Source organism: Myotis nattereri (assembly GCF_964212035.1).
Source record: "Myotis nattereri genome assembly, chromosome: 1".
Classification (NCBI taxonomy): domain Eukaryota; kingdom Metazoa; phylum Chordata; class Mammalia; order Chiroptera; family Vespertilionidae; genus Myotis; species Myotis nattereri.
Window position 1 is genome coordinate 24,974,194 of NC_138075.1, and position 18,605 is coordinate 24,992,798.

The following is an 18,605-nucleotide window of genomic DNA, read 5'->3' on the forward strand; positions in this document are numbered from 1 at the left end:
CCTCGAGCTTCCCGACTGCCCCGCGGAAGACGGGCTTCACAGCAGTCTCCCAGTGTTGTCCGGGGTTCGCCAGCGCGGAGTTCACACAGACTCGGAACACCTCCAGGCACGTCCGATTACTCATTAGCGAACCCTTTTCACCTTCTATCTAATAGTGAAAGGAGACGTCAGAATCGCGAGTGCTGCTCGCCCAAAGAGGTTCTGCCCGCCCCCAGGCTAGGTAGCAGAAGACGTTTCCAAAAGCTTCCTTAAACCTCCCCTGCACCTAAGCCAGGTCTGAGAGCCAGGTCCCACTCGCCTCCCCCGGCGCCCGGAATCTGATCGCTGCAGCAGCTCCTGGTGTGTGTGTGTGTGTGTGTGTGTGTGTGTGTGTGTGTGTGTGTAGAACAGAAGAGGTGGTGGTGGGGAGCCGCGCGGGGTGACCACCGCTCATTACATAACCACAGCCCGGCTGCCAGAGGGAGCCTCCCGGCCTGACATTGAGACTTTCCAGGAGGGAGGGGAGTTGCTGTCCTGGAATCGCCAGGAACGGCGGCGGCAGTTCCAAGAAACCGAGAGAGGAAGGTGCCTGAGATAAAGAAAGCACTTCGGGAATGAGAATGTCAAAAAGCCGCGGGACCCAGAGCAGTAGCAAACGGCTGGGCACGTGGAGTAATTTGTCAGATGAAGCGGCAACCTTCCAACTTTTGCACGGGGAACAAGGGATTTGCCCATTGGGGGATTAAAAACGTAATAGAAAAGCCAAAAACTAATGAATGGAGTTCAATGGTTTGTTGAAAATACATAAATATTTCTGTCCGGAAGCGCGAACTCTATGCAGTTGCCTAGAAAGTAGAAACTCAAACCAAACTAGAATACTCTCCCGTGCGTCTCCACTTTCCTCAATCCGAAAGAGCAGCTCGCGCGGTACTGCCCCTTTAAGACCTGCTCGCTCTCGGGCTCTACAAAAGGGAGTGACCTCTGGGCTTTGACAGCTCCCCTAATAACTACCACCGTTCAGGCTCCGCCCACCTGGCGACCAGTGGCGCCGATTGGCCAGCGGGCCGGTATCCCGTGCTCTGATTGGCTCCTCGCTTCCCCTGAGCGAACCTTTAGAACTCTGAGACAGACAATATTCTGTTACATTGTAGCAAAATGGCGACTGTCATTCACAACCCCCTGAAAGCGTAAGTAAGACTAAAAAATGTACATATTCCGCGTGGTTTCAATATGAAAAAAAAGGCGCCTTCTGCGAGCGGAGCGCTGCCAATGCACTGCGCTCGCCGGCGCCTGCAGCCGCTGCGGGGTTTCCCTCTTTTCTTTCAGCTCTTACTTCTTCATCTTTTTTCCCCCAACACGCAGAAATGTCAGGAGATGCAATTAACAAGAAGAAAATTGTTACATTTGTGTTCTGCTTAATTGGCGCAGGGAGAGAGCGAAGGGATACCGGCGGGGAGCCCGGCGCTCGAGCGCTCTGCAGCTAGGGGGTCGCGGGCAGCTCCGGGACAACACGGTCCCCCGAGTGCCCGGCCTCGCGGGGCGGCGAGCGCGGCGCGGGGGGCGGCCTCGCGGGGGACGGGCGCGGGGCAGGGGGCGCCCGGGTGCACTTGGCTGAGCTCCGCACCTCCGGAGCCCGGGTCCCCGCCCGGAGACTCAGTCCGCCCGGGCGAGCGGACCGCGGCTGCTCGGAGTTTGCAGGGAGCTCTCCGCCTTCCGATCGCTGGCGGAGAGTTTGTGTAAACCTCCCGGAGTTGGGAGGACCGCAGGGGGGCAGCGGGTCCCGGGAGCCCTGGGGCCCAGGTGGTTGCTCGGAGCTTTCCTGCCGGGGGAGCCCCCGGAGCGTGACGGCGCTCCGGGCGGTCGCCGGTATGTCTCTGTGTGTGTGTGTTTGTGGGTGAACGGGCTGTAGTAAATTAACGACTCGGCTTAACTTGGCGTGGATTTGGAAGCCAGAGAAGCTGCAGGTCTCAAGAATGGTTGCTCTCGCTCTCGCTTCCTCCGGGTGAAAAGCCGAGGCGAGCGGAGAGGCAGCGTTTGCTCTCGGCCGGAGCGAGGGGCAGGTGCCTCTGGCCGCCGGGAGACTTTGAGCGGACGCCCAGATCCGGGACGGAGGGGGCGGGCTGCACGAGGACACGCGGGGGCCAGTCCCCGCGCCCGACAGCCAATTCCTGCCTGCCTTCCTCCGCCTTTTCATCCTGGCTTCCTTCCTTCCTTCCAGTCGGTGGAACTGCTAAGCCGCCAAGTCCGCTCGCGATCGCGGAGCCGGAGGTGGCTTCGGGAAACGAGCGTCGCTCTAAAAGGGGTGCTGTTGGCAGTGATGTTGGCAGAAGGGAGCTCCCGCCGGATCACCGCGCGACGTGGGTGGGGGTCCACGCGGGGGAGAATCGGGGCTTCCCAGCTGTCCTGGAAGCGGCGGTCGAGGGGAGGGGGAAGTGCGGGTGTGTGTGTGTGTGTGTGTGTGTGTGTGTGTGTGGTGGGGGAGGTTCGTGCCGAATCCTCGCGGGTGCGTGGCGGACACCCACCCAGATACTTTCAGCTCCGCGCAACGGCGTCCGCACCCCTAGCTCCTCTTGGAGTGAAATCCAGGTTCGCACCCGGGGGTGGGGTCGGGGGTGGCGGCGGCAGTGGGATTCCTGTTGCGAAGGAACGCTCGGGGAGAATGAAACGCGTTTGTACCAGCTCATCTCCCAGCTGCAATAGGGAAAAGGGGTAAGAATGTCCCAGGTCTTGGAGTTTTACATATATTCGTACACATGTTAAAGCTGCTGTTAAGAGGTCTTTTGAACCTGAGGCTGATCAGAGAGCAGCGGCTCCCGGCATCCGTCCTGGCTGTGGAGCGCTGATACACTGCACTTGAACGCCACAGCCTCTCTACCCAAGAAAGAAAATGTTTTATGGCAGAACAAATGGGCGTAACTTCGCCGCATCCTCTCTCTCTCCCCGCGGCTCGCGCTGGCCACGCCGCTGATGCTGTGAGTTTTTACCGAGCCTTTGGCTGATTTGCAGTTTAGCCGAAATCACCTACTCAGGTCGATGCCTCCGGGTCAATTCAAGCTAGAGGAATCTCACATGGGCGCCGGGTTCGTTGCCTTTCGGGGAAGCGGTAACCTGGTTACCCTGGAGCCGGTGTACGCGCGGGCGGGCGGGCGGGCGCAAAGTCTCCACGCTCCAGGGTTGCGCCGCTCGCTCCAGGTTGTTGTTTATGTTTTTTTCCTTTTGGACCGCAGAAGGTTACGTGTTCCGGGGAGGGTGTCTGTGTAGGGTTAGAGGTGTGGGGGAGGGATAGGAAAGCGGTCTGGTTAGTGGAATTAGTTATGAATTTTTATACTCGAACTTTATAATTAGAAACAGTTGCAATGGGATGCGTGTGTAGTTCCGAGTCGCCGTACACGCCTACACTAGCATACACGCACCACTCCTGCCGGCTTCTTCTAGGTGGGAGCTGAGTGGTCCTTTGTAATTAGCTGCTCCTTTTTGTACCCCAGCCCCTTTCCCTGGGCGGGAGAGGGTGTAAACAATACCCCCGGCCAGCCGAGCCTCCTGCCGGAGCTTTTAACCTCCTAAGGCGGGAGCAGGCACGTTGTTTTTGGGAGACGTACACCATCTGCCTTTATTTTTTTAAACAACTTGTTTAATAAAACGCCTTATTTTTCATTTGTTTTTAAAAGTTGCTGATCGGGAGACAATACACACGTGAATAAATTATGCATGGGCTAAATTAGAACAAAGCGCAGAGGCTCATCAAGCCAAAAGGCTGCATGGATGATGGTGCTGGGAGGAGGGGGGTGGGGGTGGGGGTGGGAGGGGGTTGGTTTGGAGACCTGTTTTCTTCCTCATGTGTCCCTCCTGACAATGAAACGTAGCTGAATGACATTAGCATTTTCTCTGTGTGCTTTTGAGCCTCTCTCCCCTAAGGAAAAAAAAAAAAAAAAAAAGCCAGACACCACTGCCGCCCCCTACAGAAACTGGTCAGGTCACACAAAGGTTTCTTCTAGGATTGGGGGGGGTAAAGTGGTGGTAGATAAAGTTCTGGGAATAAATGAGATCAGGTTTCATGCCACACCTCGGTAGGGCTCTATCTGCCCTGAGTATTGGACATTTTTCCTTTATACTTGCGTTCTCCATGTGGGACAGTCAGTAATTCAGTAGCTCAGGTAGCTGGATGGCACAATCTGAATCTCATTGCTTTGGGGTCTTCCTTAGGAGCCCAAGCCCCTGGAGCCACATCTCCTCTCCGCAGTTTGGCTTTCTTCCTGCCTGCCTTTGATCACCCCTCAACCCTCTTTCTTATTCCTCCTCCTCGTACTCTTCACCCCCCTTCTCTCTGAAGCTGACAGCCTGGCTTCTCTTTCTGTTGTTGCCGTTAACATCTTATTACTGCCCAACAGGGTGTTAGAGGCAGAAACAGGAGCTGCCTGGACTGATCAGATCACAAAGGGGACTCGGCAGGTGGCCACATAACCAGGCAGTCACATCTGGACAAATAGAATTTAAAAGCATAGATGGACATGCATAAAGTGTAAATGGGTATTACACGTTATTTAATTTAGCAGCTACATCGTCTGAGCCTCGATGTGTGAGTCACCCCCATTTATTTCACCTACAAGCAAGATAAGGACCATGCAGTGAAGTAATTACACATGTAGGTAACATAAATATGAATTGGATAAAGGTCTGTGTGTAAATCAGTCACATTACATATTGTGTTCTGGCTGATATCTGCATGCCTAGGAAACATAATATTTTTAAATATAAATTCTAATCTTACTTGCTGTTCTAGTTCAGGTAAACCACCCTTCCCAAATCTGCTATCAACACGAAACAACTAACTTTTATTAAGTTATCATGACTCTGGATTGTATGCACTTAACTGAGAATGTCTGCCACCTTCTGCCAGACTTGATTATGCACATATGAATCTATTAATTATAACTGCCTGCTTAGAAAAGAATAACTGTTATTATTATTTAATTATTCCTTGTAAACCAATAGGGCTTTACCTCAAGTAACTATTTGTTTATAGAGAATGAGAGCAGTAAACTAATTTCTCATGCTTATAATTGTGATCATACAAAATTGTACTAAAACTTTATTTTTGCTAGGATTTTCACTTGCTTAGAGTTATTTATTTTTATCTCTGTTTATTTATTAAGGACACAGCTCTGGGAGAATTAGATATACTTACATAGCTAAGGTCAGACAGCAGGTCATGTGTATAGATGGATCTCAAATCTTCATCTCTATACAGTCTATGATCTGGATACAGTGCATTCTAATCTGAAGTGGTTTTGTGCCTGGGAAAGTTGTGTCATTGTCAGCCACTTAGAAGCCAGACTTTGCTCTTGCTGTGGCAGGTTAGATACCAGAGACAGGGGTTAGGGGGGGACGCATTCCTGGTTCTAATCTCCTCTTAGCTCTTTCTGAATGAGAGGAAGAAGGAACATTGAGGTTGGGACTTTGTGAGTTTGCAGCCTTTTATGGACATTTTAGCCCCTTATGAAAAAGGACCCTCAGACATTTTAAACCAACAGATGCCTAAGAACCACCTTCTCCATCTGCTTCTGGTTGCCACTGGAGGGGGGAAAAGCGCCCTGAATTCTCCAAGCTTCATTAGCGCACATTATTTTTCAGTGGGAAGAATGTCTGGTTTGGATGAGATACCCATAAAGGAGACTAATTTCTGCCAGAACCCAAGTGGAGGCATGGTCTCAGGGTAAACCTCTGAAAGTAGCCCAGCCTGCAGACCACCTGGGAGCCACCCAGAGATCACAGTGGAATGCAGCTGCTCAGATCCATAAGGTGGGCTGAAATTCAGGGGCAACTTCATTGGAGACGTACTTATCTTCCTGTCTTTTTGGAATTATGCAGATATCTGGAATTTGGAATACATCTGAGAAAGACCATAATATCTAAAACTGTTTCAGAGCCATCTGCTCAGACAATGCAATAAAGAAAGATGTCGCAGGCAGCATGCTTTGTTTTGAGCTGGCACCAGAAAAAGAAAGGAAACTGAGTCTGATGTTTCCGTTGTCAGTGCAGCCACACTGACTGTAGTGGTGGTGGGGGCTGGGTCATATAAAGGCAGCAGAGTCCAGGCCTGTTTTTTATCCCAGCCTCTTGGGAAGTACCTTGTAGTTTTTTTCTGAGTGTACTGAAAGTCACTAGGAGACAGAAATGTAGTCTACTGTGGCAAGCCCCTGGCCAAGGAAATGCCACAGCCGTTGAAAATGGTTTTTGCCCAGGCAGGTCTCCCGTGATGGGCCTATGGAAAAGCATCACCCTAGTTTTAAGTACTCTTTAAGTTTGTGGGTATTTAACAAGGAAAGATACAGAATTGCCTGGGCCTGGGGTGGGGATAGGTGAGTGGATAAAAACCATGGTGTGTTCTGGAACTCTGAAAAGATGATGAACACCACAAGAGAGTGATATTATGACCCGTTGTAAGTTCCCAAGTTGTCTTTGGTTGGGCGAGTGACTGGGGAGAGATGAGGTGTTGTGTTTTTGTAATTTGTTTTTCTTATTGGTCCGGTTACTCGTGTTTCACAGTCTGTCAAACCATATGGATGAACGGAGCTAGCATCGTAAAACTGTCACCAAAGGAAGGTTTTTGAAGCCTGTGATTTGCATCAGAGTTTTAAAAGCAGTGGTTGGGAGGTGCTGGGGTGGGGGTGGGGAGGGGCAGACTGTTTAGAATTTCTAGATAGAGTGTTTTCCAATAGTTGAATAGTCGTGTGTGAGGGGTTAGGCTCAGAGCTTCTAATAATGGCGTTCGAAGAGCTGACCTTGAGTCCTCCACCACCCAGGCCTCAGTTCAACAAGGGGAACAAGGGTGGCACAAACTAATCCTTCCTTTGCCACCCTCTCCACCATCCCTGAATCCAGAAACTGTGGTCATCTCAGGCTGCTGGGAAATGAACGAGGTTTTTTCGTTGTTGTTACTCGCTTCGAAAATCTGCTGTTTTTATTAACTGTAGTTGGAAGCTCCACCAGAAAAGGTTTTCCAGTCCCCAAACTTAAGTGCCATCAGTGTGACCCTGTCTCAAGCTCTGACCCTCTTCCACATAATAACTGCAAAAAACCAGCCATTTCTGACCAATGGCTAGTCTTTTGCAGTTTTATTTATTTATTTTATTTTAGTTTTGGTTAATCCTCACCGGAGGATATTTTTCCATTAATTTTTAGAGAGTGGAAGAGAGAGGGAAAGACAGAGAGAAACTTTGATGTGAGAGAAACACATTGATTGGTTGCCTCCTGCTCGTGCCCTGACCAGGGCTGGCCCCGGGCCGGGGAGGAGCCTGCAACCAAGGTAGGTGCCCTTGACTGGAATCGAACCTGGGACCCTTTGGTCCACAGGCTGATGCTCTATCCACTGAGCTAAACCGGCTAGGGCTTTTGCAGTTATGATGATTTCAGAGTAATGGAGGAGGAAAAGCTCTGGGAGAGGAGGCCTTGAGTTCTGCTCCAAGCCCTACCATCACCTAGCTGTGTGGTCTTATACACAGAACTTCTCTGAGCTGCATATTCCTTGTCTATAAGATGAAGGCTCTACACCTTGATTGCTCAAATTCCTTTCAAGTCAAAAACTTTGTGGCTCTTACTATGATCAATTAGGACAGGGAGAAGACGGGGACCAGAGTTCGAATTCTTCCTTGTTTTACAAGTGTGGCTAAGTGGTTAGAGCAGTGGTTCTCAACGTTCCTAATGCCACGACCCTTTAATACAGTTCCTTATGTTGTGGTGACCCCCAGTTTCATTGTTACAAATTGAACATAATTAAAGCATAGTGATTAATCACAAAAACAATATGTAATTATATATGTGTTTTCCGATGGTCTTAGGCGACCCCTGTGAAAGGGTCGTTCGACCCCCAAAGGGGTCACGACCCACAGGTTGAGAACTGCTGGGTTAGAGCATCGGCCCCTGGACCAAAGGGTCATGGGTTCAATTCCTGGTTGAGGGCACATACCTCGATTTACCTCAATGGGTGAGGATTAAAAGTGTGGCTCTAAAGTGTTGTTAAGATGGGGATTCCTCTGTAATTTCATCTCCTCTGGTCCAGTCTTGCCACACTGTGCTACCACCTGGAGTTCTAGTCGAGATGGAACTTCCTCTCCCTTCTCAGGGCCTAAGGCTGAGGACCAGGTGGTGGTCCATTTAGAACATGGGCTTTTCTTCTGATTTTCTCTCTTGAACACTTTCCTTCTCATTATCACCCCAACCAGAGAATGGAAAGAGGAAAGAGGAGTGGGAAGACTAATGGACTTATTGTGCTTTATATAAGCACTCAGATAAACTTTTGGTTGTGAAATTACTGAGAATATCTGCCTTCTTCTCACTCTTTTCTTTAAATGTGGGGAGGGAGAAGGGAACCAAGCAAAACTTTTTCTCCTGGATTTCATTTATCCACATCTCCCTGGATCTGCCCTCTCCTCCACCATGGCAGCCATCCCAAGTAACATGGAAATAGAGTGCTTATTTTACTTCTATTTGGGCAGCCTCAGATACCTGGCTGTTCAGTGAGCTGAAGTAGGTGGACCTGTACTGGTGTCTCACTGAGCCTTCTCTAGTGTACCCTGTATTACTGCTGAGGAAATGGAGGTGCCCAGCAGACCCATCACTGAGACTGGCTGGACCTTGGTGGGTATTGGCAGTATCTTGCTTGGAATTCACTGCCTCTCCTTCAGTGATATACCTCCAGAACATCCCAGATTCCTCTGGAGTCACTATTATTAGGCTTTCCTTTGGTTGAAACCTCCCTTGGCGATTTTCTCTACGCCTAAAAAAGGAAGAGGGGCTTGCAAACCCATCACAGAATTTACAGAAGCCTAAATTGTAAGACTTAGGCAGACAGCAGACAGAGGTAGCTTTTCTTTTCTTTTTTTTTTTTTAAAAACTTATTTTTATTGATTTCAGAGAGGAAGGGAGAGAGAGAGATAGAAACATCGATGATGAGAGAGAATCATTGATTGCTGCCTCCTGCACCCCCCTATTAGGGATCAGACCTGCAACCCAGGCATGTGCCCTTAACCAGGATCAAACCTGGGACCCTTCAGTCCGCAGGCTGATGCTCTATCGGATAGAGTCTATCCACTGAGCCAAATTGGCTAGGGCCAGAGGTAGCTTCTTAATTTTTGTGGTAATTGTGGTAGAATATATATGACATATAATTTAATATTGATAACATGTAAATGTACCATTTTAACCATTTTAAGTGTATAATTCAGTGGCATTAACTACATTCATAATGTTGTGCAGCCTTTAATACTGTGCATTTCCAAAACTTTATTTTATCAATTCCAAATAGCCCCTCCCACCTTGTAGTCCCTGGTAACCACCATTCCATTTTCTATATTTATGGATTTGCCTATTCTAAGCATCTCATATAAGCAGAATCATACAATATTTGCCCTTTTGTGACTGGTTGATTTCACTTACATAGTGTTCTCAAAGTTCATCTATGTTATAGAATGTGTCAGGATTTTCTTCCTTTTTATGGCTGAAAAGATGAGTAAAGAGTTGTTAGTTGAGCCTAACTGGTTTGGCTCAGTGGATAGAGTATATAATTTTGCTTACTCATTCATCCAATGATGGACATGGGTTGTTTTCACCTTTTGGCTATCGTAAATAATGTAGCTATGAACATGGGTAGATAAGTAGCTTTCAATTCTTTTGGGTATATGCCTAGATCCCCTTCATTTTTAGACTCTTTAAAATGTACAGGCAACCGCACATCATAAATATAAAGAAAAATCCTATCTAATAAAAGAGAAACATGGTAATTGGCGTACGACCGCTACCCTTCCCATTGGCTAATCAGGACAATATGCAAATTAGCTGCCAGCCAAGATGGCGGCCGGCAGCTAGGCAGCTTGAAACTAACATGAGGCTTGTTTGCTTCAGTGACAGAGGACTCCAACGTTCCCCGCCTGCCGCTGCAGGCCTCTGAGCTGCAACTCTAAGCAACTATGTAACAAATATAGAAGCTAAACAAAACCCCGGGCTTCAGCTAGCAGGATCGCAACATTGTAAGCAAAGGCCAGAAACCTACATTCAGCAGCGGAGGCCTAAGAGCTGGAGCCAAGCCTCAAAGCTAAAGCTGGCCCAGAATAAAAAAAAGAAAAAAAAGAAAAAAAGGAGCGGTTGGGAGCTTCAGTCACCCCCAGCCTGAAAACAGCCCTCAGCCCCTACCCAGTCTGGCCAGGCACCCCAGTGGGGACCCCCACCCTGAAGGGTGTGTGACCAGCTGCAAACAGCCATCATCCCCTCACCCAGGCTGGCCAGGCACCCCAGTGGGAACCCCCACCCTGAAGGGTGTGTGACCAACTGCAAACAGCCATCATCCCCTCACCCAGGCTGGCCAGGCACCCCAGTGGGGACCCCCACCCTGATCCAGGACACCCTTCAGGGCAAACCAGCCGGCACCCACCTGTGCACCAGGCCTCTACCCTATATAGTAAAAGGGTAATATGCCTCCCAGCACTGGGATCAGCGGAGCCGTGAGGCCTCCCAGCACCGGGATCAGTGTGACAGGGGGCAGCGCCCAAACCCCCTGATTGCCCTGCGGCTCTGTGTGTGACAGGGTGCGGTGCCCCAACCCCCCCCCCTCCCTCCCACGGGCCCTGCTCTGTGTGTGACGGGGTAGAGCCATAACCTCCCCATCGGCCCTGCCCTGAGTGTGAGAGTGGTGGCGCTCCAACCCCCTGATGGGCCCTGCTCTGTGCGTGACAGGGGGTGGCGCTGCAACCTCCCCATTGACCCTGCCTTGAGTGTGACGGGGATGGTGCCCCAACCCCCCAATCGGTCCTACCCTGAGCGTGACTGAGGGTGGCATCACAACCTCCCGCTTGCCCTGCTCTGTGCATGACAGGGGGCGGCGCCCCAACTCCCCAATCGGCCCTACTCTGAGCCCGACCAGGGGCTGTGCCAAGGGATTGGGCCTGCCCTCTGCCACCCGGGAGCAGGCCTAAGCCAGCAGGGCATTATCTCCCGAGGGGTCCCAGACTGCGAGAGGGCACAGGCCGGGCTGAGGGACCCCCCTTCCCCCCCGAGTGCACAAATTTTTGTACACCAGGCCTCTAGTACTATTACAAAATTCAACCAATTTATTCCCCCATCCCTGTAGGAATATCATTATTTTGGGGGTTGAATGCCTTAGAAACCCAGAGACTCACTCCTCTCATCCCTAGCCACAAAGATTGCCTTCCCCTTGTCCCCTTCCCTTCCCTTCCCTTCCCTAAGGGCAGGGACTCTGTGAGGGTCAGGGTTTGGGTTTGGGGAGGCTCTAGGTCACAGCGGTTCTCAACCTGTGGGTCGCGACCCCTGAAAATACTGCATATCAGATATTTATATTGCGATTCATAACAGTAGCAAAATTACAGTTATGAAGTAGCAACGAAAATAATTTTATGGTTGGGCGTCACCACAGCATGAGGAACTGTATTAAAGGGTCGCGGCGTTAGGAAGGTTGAGAACCACTGCTAGGAGCTGAGCAGAGTTACCTAATGAGTCTTGGGGTGAAGGTCTCCTAGGCAGAGAGGTTTCATCTGGTGACAGGGAGTTGAGGGAGCATCTGGAATGACAGGACAGCTTGAAAGCCAAGAGTTAGTAAATCAGGCCTGTCCTTTTATACAGTGAAAAGAGCTTGAGTCTCCTTTCTTCTCCCTTTCCCTACAACCAGCCTTGCTTGCCCTCCAAGGGGCCCGAATGAAATAACGGATGTGAAAACATTTCAGAAGGTGCAAAGAACAAATGGGAGGTGTTACTAGAACTACAGTTTCCTGTAGCTGACTGAGAGTCAACAGTACCTCATATACGAAACATTATTTTAATCGATTAAAACTAAAATAAGTGAAAGGAATCTGCTATTACACATCGTGTGCAATCATTGTTTCTCAGGAAATGCAAAGCCTTACTCATCCAGCTGTGTGTAAATAGACCTGGGATTGCACTGGGATTTTCCCATTGTCTGGGCTTGAAATAGGTGAGAATATGAGCTCCAGGGAAGCCCTGGTTTCCTTTCCCATTGGCTGCCCTGAAACGAGTCCACCTTCAAATGAGGAGAAACAGAAGCCGGAGGGCACAGGCAGCCCTTTCCTGGAACTCGGGCTTGATCACCATCCAGACTCCTCCTTCTATCAAGAGGACTCCAGGGAGGGGGAAGGGCTGAGGAGCTTGAATCTGCTCCTGAACAAGGAGGGCGTGCTGTGACATAGTAGACCAGCGACGAGAATTGATTCTTTTTTTAAAATATATTTTATTTATTTATTTATTTTTATTTTTTTAAATATATTTTATTGATTTTTTACAGAGAGGAAGGGAGAGGGATAGAGAGTTAGAAACATCGATGAGAGAGAAACATCAATCAGCTGCCTCCTGCACGCCCCCTACTGGGGATATGCCCGCAGCCAAGGTACATGCCCTTGGCCGGAATCGAACCTGGGACCCTTGAGTCCGCAGGCCAACGCTAGCCACTGAGCCAAACCGGCTAGGGCTAAATATATTTTATTGATTTTTTACAGAGAGAAAGGGAGAGGGATAGAGAGTTAGAAACATCGATGAGAGAGAAACATCGATCAGCTGCCTCCTGCACACTCCCAACTGAGTATGTGCCCACAACCAAGGTACATGCCCTTGACCAGAATTGAACCTGGGACCCTTGAGTCCACAGGCCGACGCTCGACTGAACCAAACTGATTAGGATAAGAATTGATTCTTTATACAAAGTAATTATGGAGAGCATCGTGGTGGTGGTGGTGGTGGTCACATCTCAGAATTAGACTTAGATCTTGGTTGCTAGCCTTGGAAATGCTTCAGATTCAAGCTTGCTGCAAAACGACAATATTCTTTTACTTTGTAAAGCAAATTAAGTGAAAATGTCATCCGGACTCCCATTCTCCTCAACTAACAACTCTTTTTTAAAAAAATACATTTTTATTGATTTCAGAGAGGAAGGGAGAGGGAGAGAGAGAGATAGAAACATCAATGATGAGAGAGAATTATTGATTGGCTGCCTCCTCAAGCCCCCCATTGGGGATCAAGGCCCCAGCATGTGCCCTTGACTGGAATCGAACCGGGGCCCTTCGGTCTGCAGGCTAATACTCTATCCACTGAGCCAAACCAGCTAGGCTCAACTAACAACTCTTTACTCATCTTTGTTTGCTGCCCGTGTAGCTCTAGGAGAATTGTCCCACCTCTTGTGGACCTTTGTCATCCTGTCCTGGCCAACACTGATGGCCGGCCTGCCCCTCAACACCAAGCAGCAAGGCAGCCTTCCTCCCTGCTAGGAGCTTCCACTCCAAGGAAGGCGTCTAGTGTCTGATTCTCCTCCCAGACTTTTGCTCTTTGGCAGGGCAGAGTGAGTGCCTGTACACCAGGGCCTGACTCCTCCAGGCTTCTAGGGAAACCACTGTCACTTGGGGGGGAGTGGGGGTGGGGAGGGGAGGCAGTGTGGTGCTGGGGATGGGGGAGGGCGGGGTGGATGGGGTAGTGGGAGTGGAGAGAATATATTCTCTCCTGCTAATTATTTTCCCTGAGGACTTAGCCAATGCAGAACCATCTATTATCGTGGGAGCGCTCTATGGTGGTTCTGCCTGTGATGAATGCTAAGTGGAAACAAGCAAGAAAAATTAACAGGCGGCTGCTTCTGTCCACCTAATTAAAATGCATATCCAAATGCATAATTCCTTATGTTTCCCCATGCACACACTCCCCTTCCCATCCCAATTCTATGGAGGAGAAAAAACACTTTCCCCCAGCCATTTCTCTTGATTATATTTCCATCAAGGAAGAACTGGAGAGGGTTCCCTTAGAATAGAGAAGTGCTGTTCTCGTAGCATTTCTAAAATTGCTGGGTTTTTATTTAGACCGAGCCCGAAATGCTAAACTGTTTTGTTTTGTTTAAAATAAAAAGTAAAAACTTTATCTGATTGCAAAAAAAGGGGGAGGAGAAAGGGAATAAAGAAAGAAAGGGGGAAAAATAGAAAGCAAGCAAGAAAGAAAAAGTTCCCACCATTTCTGCTGACCTTTTAGTTTTGTGCTCCAAGTCTGGCTTGGATCGGCAATGAGAATTTTGAAGGTCTTTCCCATCTCTTCCTCTCCATTTTTTCTCTGGACTTTGCACTATTTCCTCCAGCCCCCAGAACAAACATGACCCAGGGTTTTGTAGAGAGATTGGAGAAGGTGCATCTACCTGTGCCCATCAGGTGGAGAGAGAGAAATAAAGCCCCAAAGCCTCTGAACTGGGGAGGAGATCAGAGATGCAGGCTTCATGGTCCCAAGTATGTTTTGAATCAAACAAACAATACCTCTCCACCCTTATCTCCCTCCCTCTTTGTTCATTGATTATTTTTGCTCCCTAAGAAAAACAACTTTATTTGGTGTCATCAAATATTTAATTAAACTGGAACCTTAAGTCACTGTTTTCAATTCAACGTCACTGCCATCTCTGTGGCAGCCCTTCTCGCCCTCTGCCCCCCCCCGTCCCCCCCCTCCCCCCAAAAGCCCCTTGACTGCCCTCCACAGCCGCCCCAGCTGTTGATTTATCTGGGCCGGCTGGCTCAGCAGTGCATGGAGATTGCTTTTAATTAACTCTCTTCATTTTTCCCAATCTTCAGGGAGCAGCAGCCCTTTAATGATTTTAATATTTTATCTGGATTTATATCGTCTTATTTGTTGTTGTTTGACTTCTGCATTTGCTCCTCCTGCCTCTCTTCCAGACTGATATATTTATTTGCCCCTTCCCCTGGCCCCCAGGACCTTTCTGGAGAAGAGATGATGGGTTCTGAAGAAGGCCCCGCCTTCCCAAGCGTAGTGCGTTCTGCCCTCTGCACTGGGGAGAGGCGATTAGAATCTTTGTTTTAGGATCCCAGTCTCACCTCACTCAGCTGAAGGAGTTCCTAAGCTTTTCATTAAAAAGAAAATTCTGAATTTTAGCCCAGCCAGTGTGGCTCAGTGTTTGAGTATCGACCTATGAACCAGGAGGTCATGGTTCCATTCTGGTCAGGGCACATGCCCAGGTTGCAGGCTCAATTCCCAGTGTGTGTGTGTGTGTGTGTGGGGGGGGGGGGGGCGGGGGGTGGTGGTGTGTGCAGGAGGCAGCTGATCGATCACTGATTCTCTCTCTTCATTGCTGTTTCTATATCTCTCTCTGAAATCAATAAAAATATATTTTTTAAAATCTAAATTTTAGAAAGTGAGGTCTCTTTGCCTCTTTTGTTTGCTGTCTCTTCGAGGGAGTGAGCTGCCCTGGAGACCTGGATAAAAACTTCTTCCTGGGTTCCCCGTTAGCTGTGGTTTGAGGTCTGTCATCTTGCCAATACCCGCCCCCCCCCCCCCCCCCCAGTTCCATGGAACTGCTGCAGGATGATGACTTTAGGGCAGGGCTGGATGTCGGTGCAGTCAAGCCTTTGTGCCACTTTATGCATCTTTAGATGTGGCTGGCATCCGCTCAGCAACTGCTTGAAAAGTAGTTGTATCTCTTCCGTCTAAAAGAAGCACCAGTTGCCTTCTATATTCAAGGCTGCCTTCTCTTTCAACCCTCAGTTCCCTGTCCCTGGTCCCTGTGCCTCCTCCCCAGTGTGGGAAAACACACCACCATTCATCCATACACCTTCCCGGCTCCCTCAGCCATCCTCATTTTTGGCTGCAAAGTCTGCTCCTTCCCCCCACACTCCCCGAGAGGCCTGGCGGACAGACCTGCGTGGGGGCTAGTTTTCAGAACCAGCTTGTCCACCAAGTGCCCCTTTGGCCTCTCCGTTTGGTGGTGTGTCTTTAGGGTCACCTGTTGCTAGGCAACTGCCAACTAAAGTTTGAGCCTGATCTGAGGATTGCAGTATATTGCCCTGGTGACTTGTATCCTTGCGATCCTGGCCCTGGGAACAGGAGGGTGAGAAGACCTTCTTCCATGTGCCTTTATGGAAAGAGGTGTTGGTTTTTCAAGACTAGCTTAGCTCCTGGCACATAGTCAGGACACACATGTTTGTTTTGGTGATGAAAATGGTGATTTCCCCCCATCTCCTTGCACTCACCCCTTTAATTCTGAAAACCTATGATGTGTCTGGTACTAAGCTCTATGTGATAAAGAGATGGAAAACCATGGCTTCTACACCACAGTTGTGTTTAGGTTACCAGATGTCCTTCTGAGTGTGTCTTCTTCACTTTTCCTTGGCAAGGGCAGGCCCTTTTGAGAATCCTATGCAAGTTTTGGACCAGCTCCCCAGAGAAAATGCACATAGGTGTGAATATCTGCATATGGTTTTATGGGGGTCACAGCCCATCAGTGGATGCCCTAGAGGTCCATGGGCTCCAGGTTAAGAAGCTCAGAATGAGAGATGTGAGTAAACTGGTTATCCTGAAAGCCTACTTCTGTGTCCCTGCTCAGAGAGAGGGAGACCCTCACACCTCCCCACAGTCTCACCAACTACTTGTGGCTCCTCCAGCCCCACCCTGTCCCAGATCCGATTGCCTGATATCTGCCTGCTCATCTTCCAGATGCTTCAAAACCTCCTCTGCCCCAGGGAGGCCCTGGCCGAACCTTGGGCCACACTGGCCTCACTGCCCTTGTCCCCATTGTCCCAGCATAGTCTTCTCTCTTGGCCACTGAGATACTTAGCTCTGTTTAGTTAGAATGTAAGGCCCTGGAAGGCTGGGACGGTGGCTGCCTGTACCTGCTTAACTTTAGGATCTAGCGTAGCACACGTTTAATAAATATGTGTGAAATTACTGAGCAAATGAAGCCAGCAGACAGAAGCACGGCTCTTCCCGCCTAATTTGTTTCTAGCCCTTTAGAGTTTCTCTTCCGCTCCCTTGACTTCAGGAGTTTGGAAAAGGCTGCAGAATTCCTTCCCCCAAATTCTTTCGTTTCAGAAGTGGGGACACAGGCACAAGCTTGGCCTTACCTGCATGAGCATGTTCGGCTGCGATGAATGTCAGCATCACTTACTATAGCCCCTAGTTTGTTGATCACTTCATCCTTGCAGATCAGAACACCATGGCTTTCCCTCCTTTGGTCTTGGGAGGGAAAGGCAAGTCTTTCTGCTTTGTTCTCTTTCAGGGACTAAGTAGCTGAGAGCTTGTGAATAGCTACCTTGATAAATTGACCCCATTTTTATTGAGTGCCTACTATGGCTCAGCCTGTATTGGATTACCTTTAGCCTTACTTGTACCTTGAGGACTTTTATGAGTTTTAAGATGGAGGAGACCAGAAGGTGAGAATACTATAATGATTTAACCCATGGCTGGGATCTGGTGAGAATCTACTATGCATCCTACTGAGTTTTGGAGGTAACTATAGCCCAGTCACTGTTTTCAGATACATATTCCTGGAGACAATGCCTTTCATAGTACCAATGCCTAGACAGATATAACCCTTCCCGTGACTCAGTGTCCCAACCGTGTTCAATGCAGATAAATTCACTTGATGATGAAACAAGAAAGGATGTCCCAGGGATTATGTGAGAGTCTTCGGTTCTCATATCAAGAGAAAAATATCTATCATTGTAACTTTGCTGTGATCTCTAACCACTTTTCCACCCTCCTCATCCTTCACTGTTGGGGCTATTTGGAAGAGACCTGGTTCTGTGTCAGGAGGAAGGTGAAGACCGAGGTGAGATGGGCTTCCCAAGTCAAGTTTTAATTCAGATCCTAGTCCACGAGATATCCTTCAATGCAGAAAGCCTGCGAAAATGGTGATTTCTCCCCATCTAGTCCACTAGATATCCTTCAATGCAGAAAGCCTGCGAAAATGGTGATTTCTCCCCATCTAGTCAACTAGATATCCTTCAATGCAGAAAGCCAGAGAAAATGCTGATGGTGCACGAAATATGGGCTGTAGTAGCAGAATTGTACAAAGACGTTTGTCAACTCAGAAAGGTCATACTGCACTAGGACTTATTCTTTTTTAAAAAAGATTTTTAAATTGATTTTTAGAGAGAAAGGAAAGGAGAGAGAGAGAAAAAAACATCAATTTAGGAGCCAAACATGCATCAGTTGGTTGCCTCCTGCAAGCCCCCTAGCAGGGATGGAGCCCACGACCCCAGGCATATACCTCGACCAGCAATTGAACTGGCAACCCTTCCATGTACAGGACAACACCCAACCAACTGAGCCACACTGGCCAGGGTAGCTCTTACCCTGGAAGGTCCTCTCCCTCAGCCCTTGTATGTGGCCCCTCAGCACAGAGGGCGCACATAGGGCCGTCCGGTTCCTGGTGCTCATTTCCTTTCTGGGCAGCCATCCCAGTATAACAGATACTTATACATATTCTGTCCTCATTTTATCTAATTACACACATCTCTGGGGATAGGGAACAGGTTTGGATCATTCAGTTTTAGGTCAGTTATGCACAGGGCAGTGAGGTGGACACCGATCTGTACAGTTCTGTGGAAGGTGGAAGGTTTCCACAGTTCCCTGATCCCAAGCACAGCAGGGGGCATTGTGTGCCATCTCAGGGGCCGGAGATTCCATGCCGCATGGGGGTGGCGTGGGGTGGGGAGGGATGGAGCTTGGCTGGCTCAAGAGTCTGAATGTAGGAACCTTTCTGAGACTGAGTTAGCTCTTACTATCCTTGGGGAAATCAGGTTATTTTATTCTCTGATGAAGTGTCCAAGTGAGAGGACCCAATAATACCG

At 49.0% G+C, this 18,605-nt stretch overlaps 1 protein-coding gene across 1 annotated transcript in view; it reads left to right on the plus strand.

The window, feature by feature from the left end:
• The first annotated feature begins 1,124 nt into the window (after nucleotides 1-1,124).
• Nucleotides 1,125-18,605, plus strand: part of DPF3 (double PHD fingers 3) — a 210,156-nt gene continuing 192,675 nt past the window's right edge. Inside the window, exon 1 of the mRNA XM_081100517.1 lies at nucleotides 1,125-1,166. Coding sequence (XP_080956643.1) covers nucleotides 1,135-1,166 — 32 coding nt within the window. The 5' untranslated portion in view covers nucleotides 1,125-1,134. The remainder of the gene's footprint in view (nucleotides 1,167-18,605) is intronic.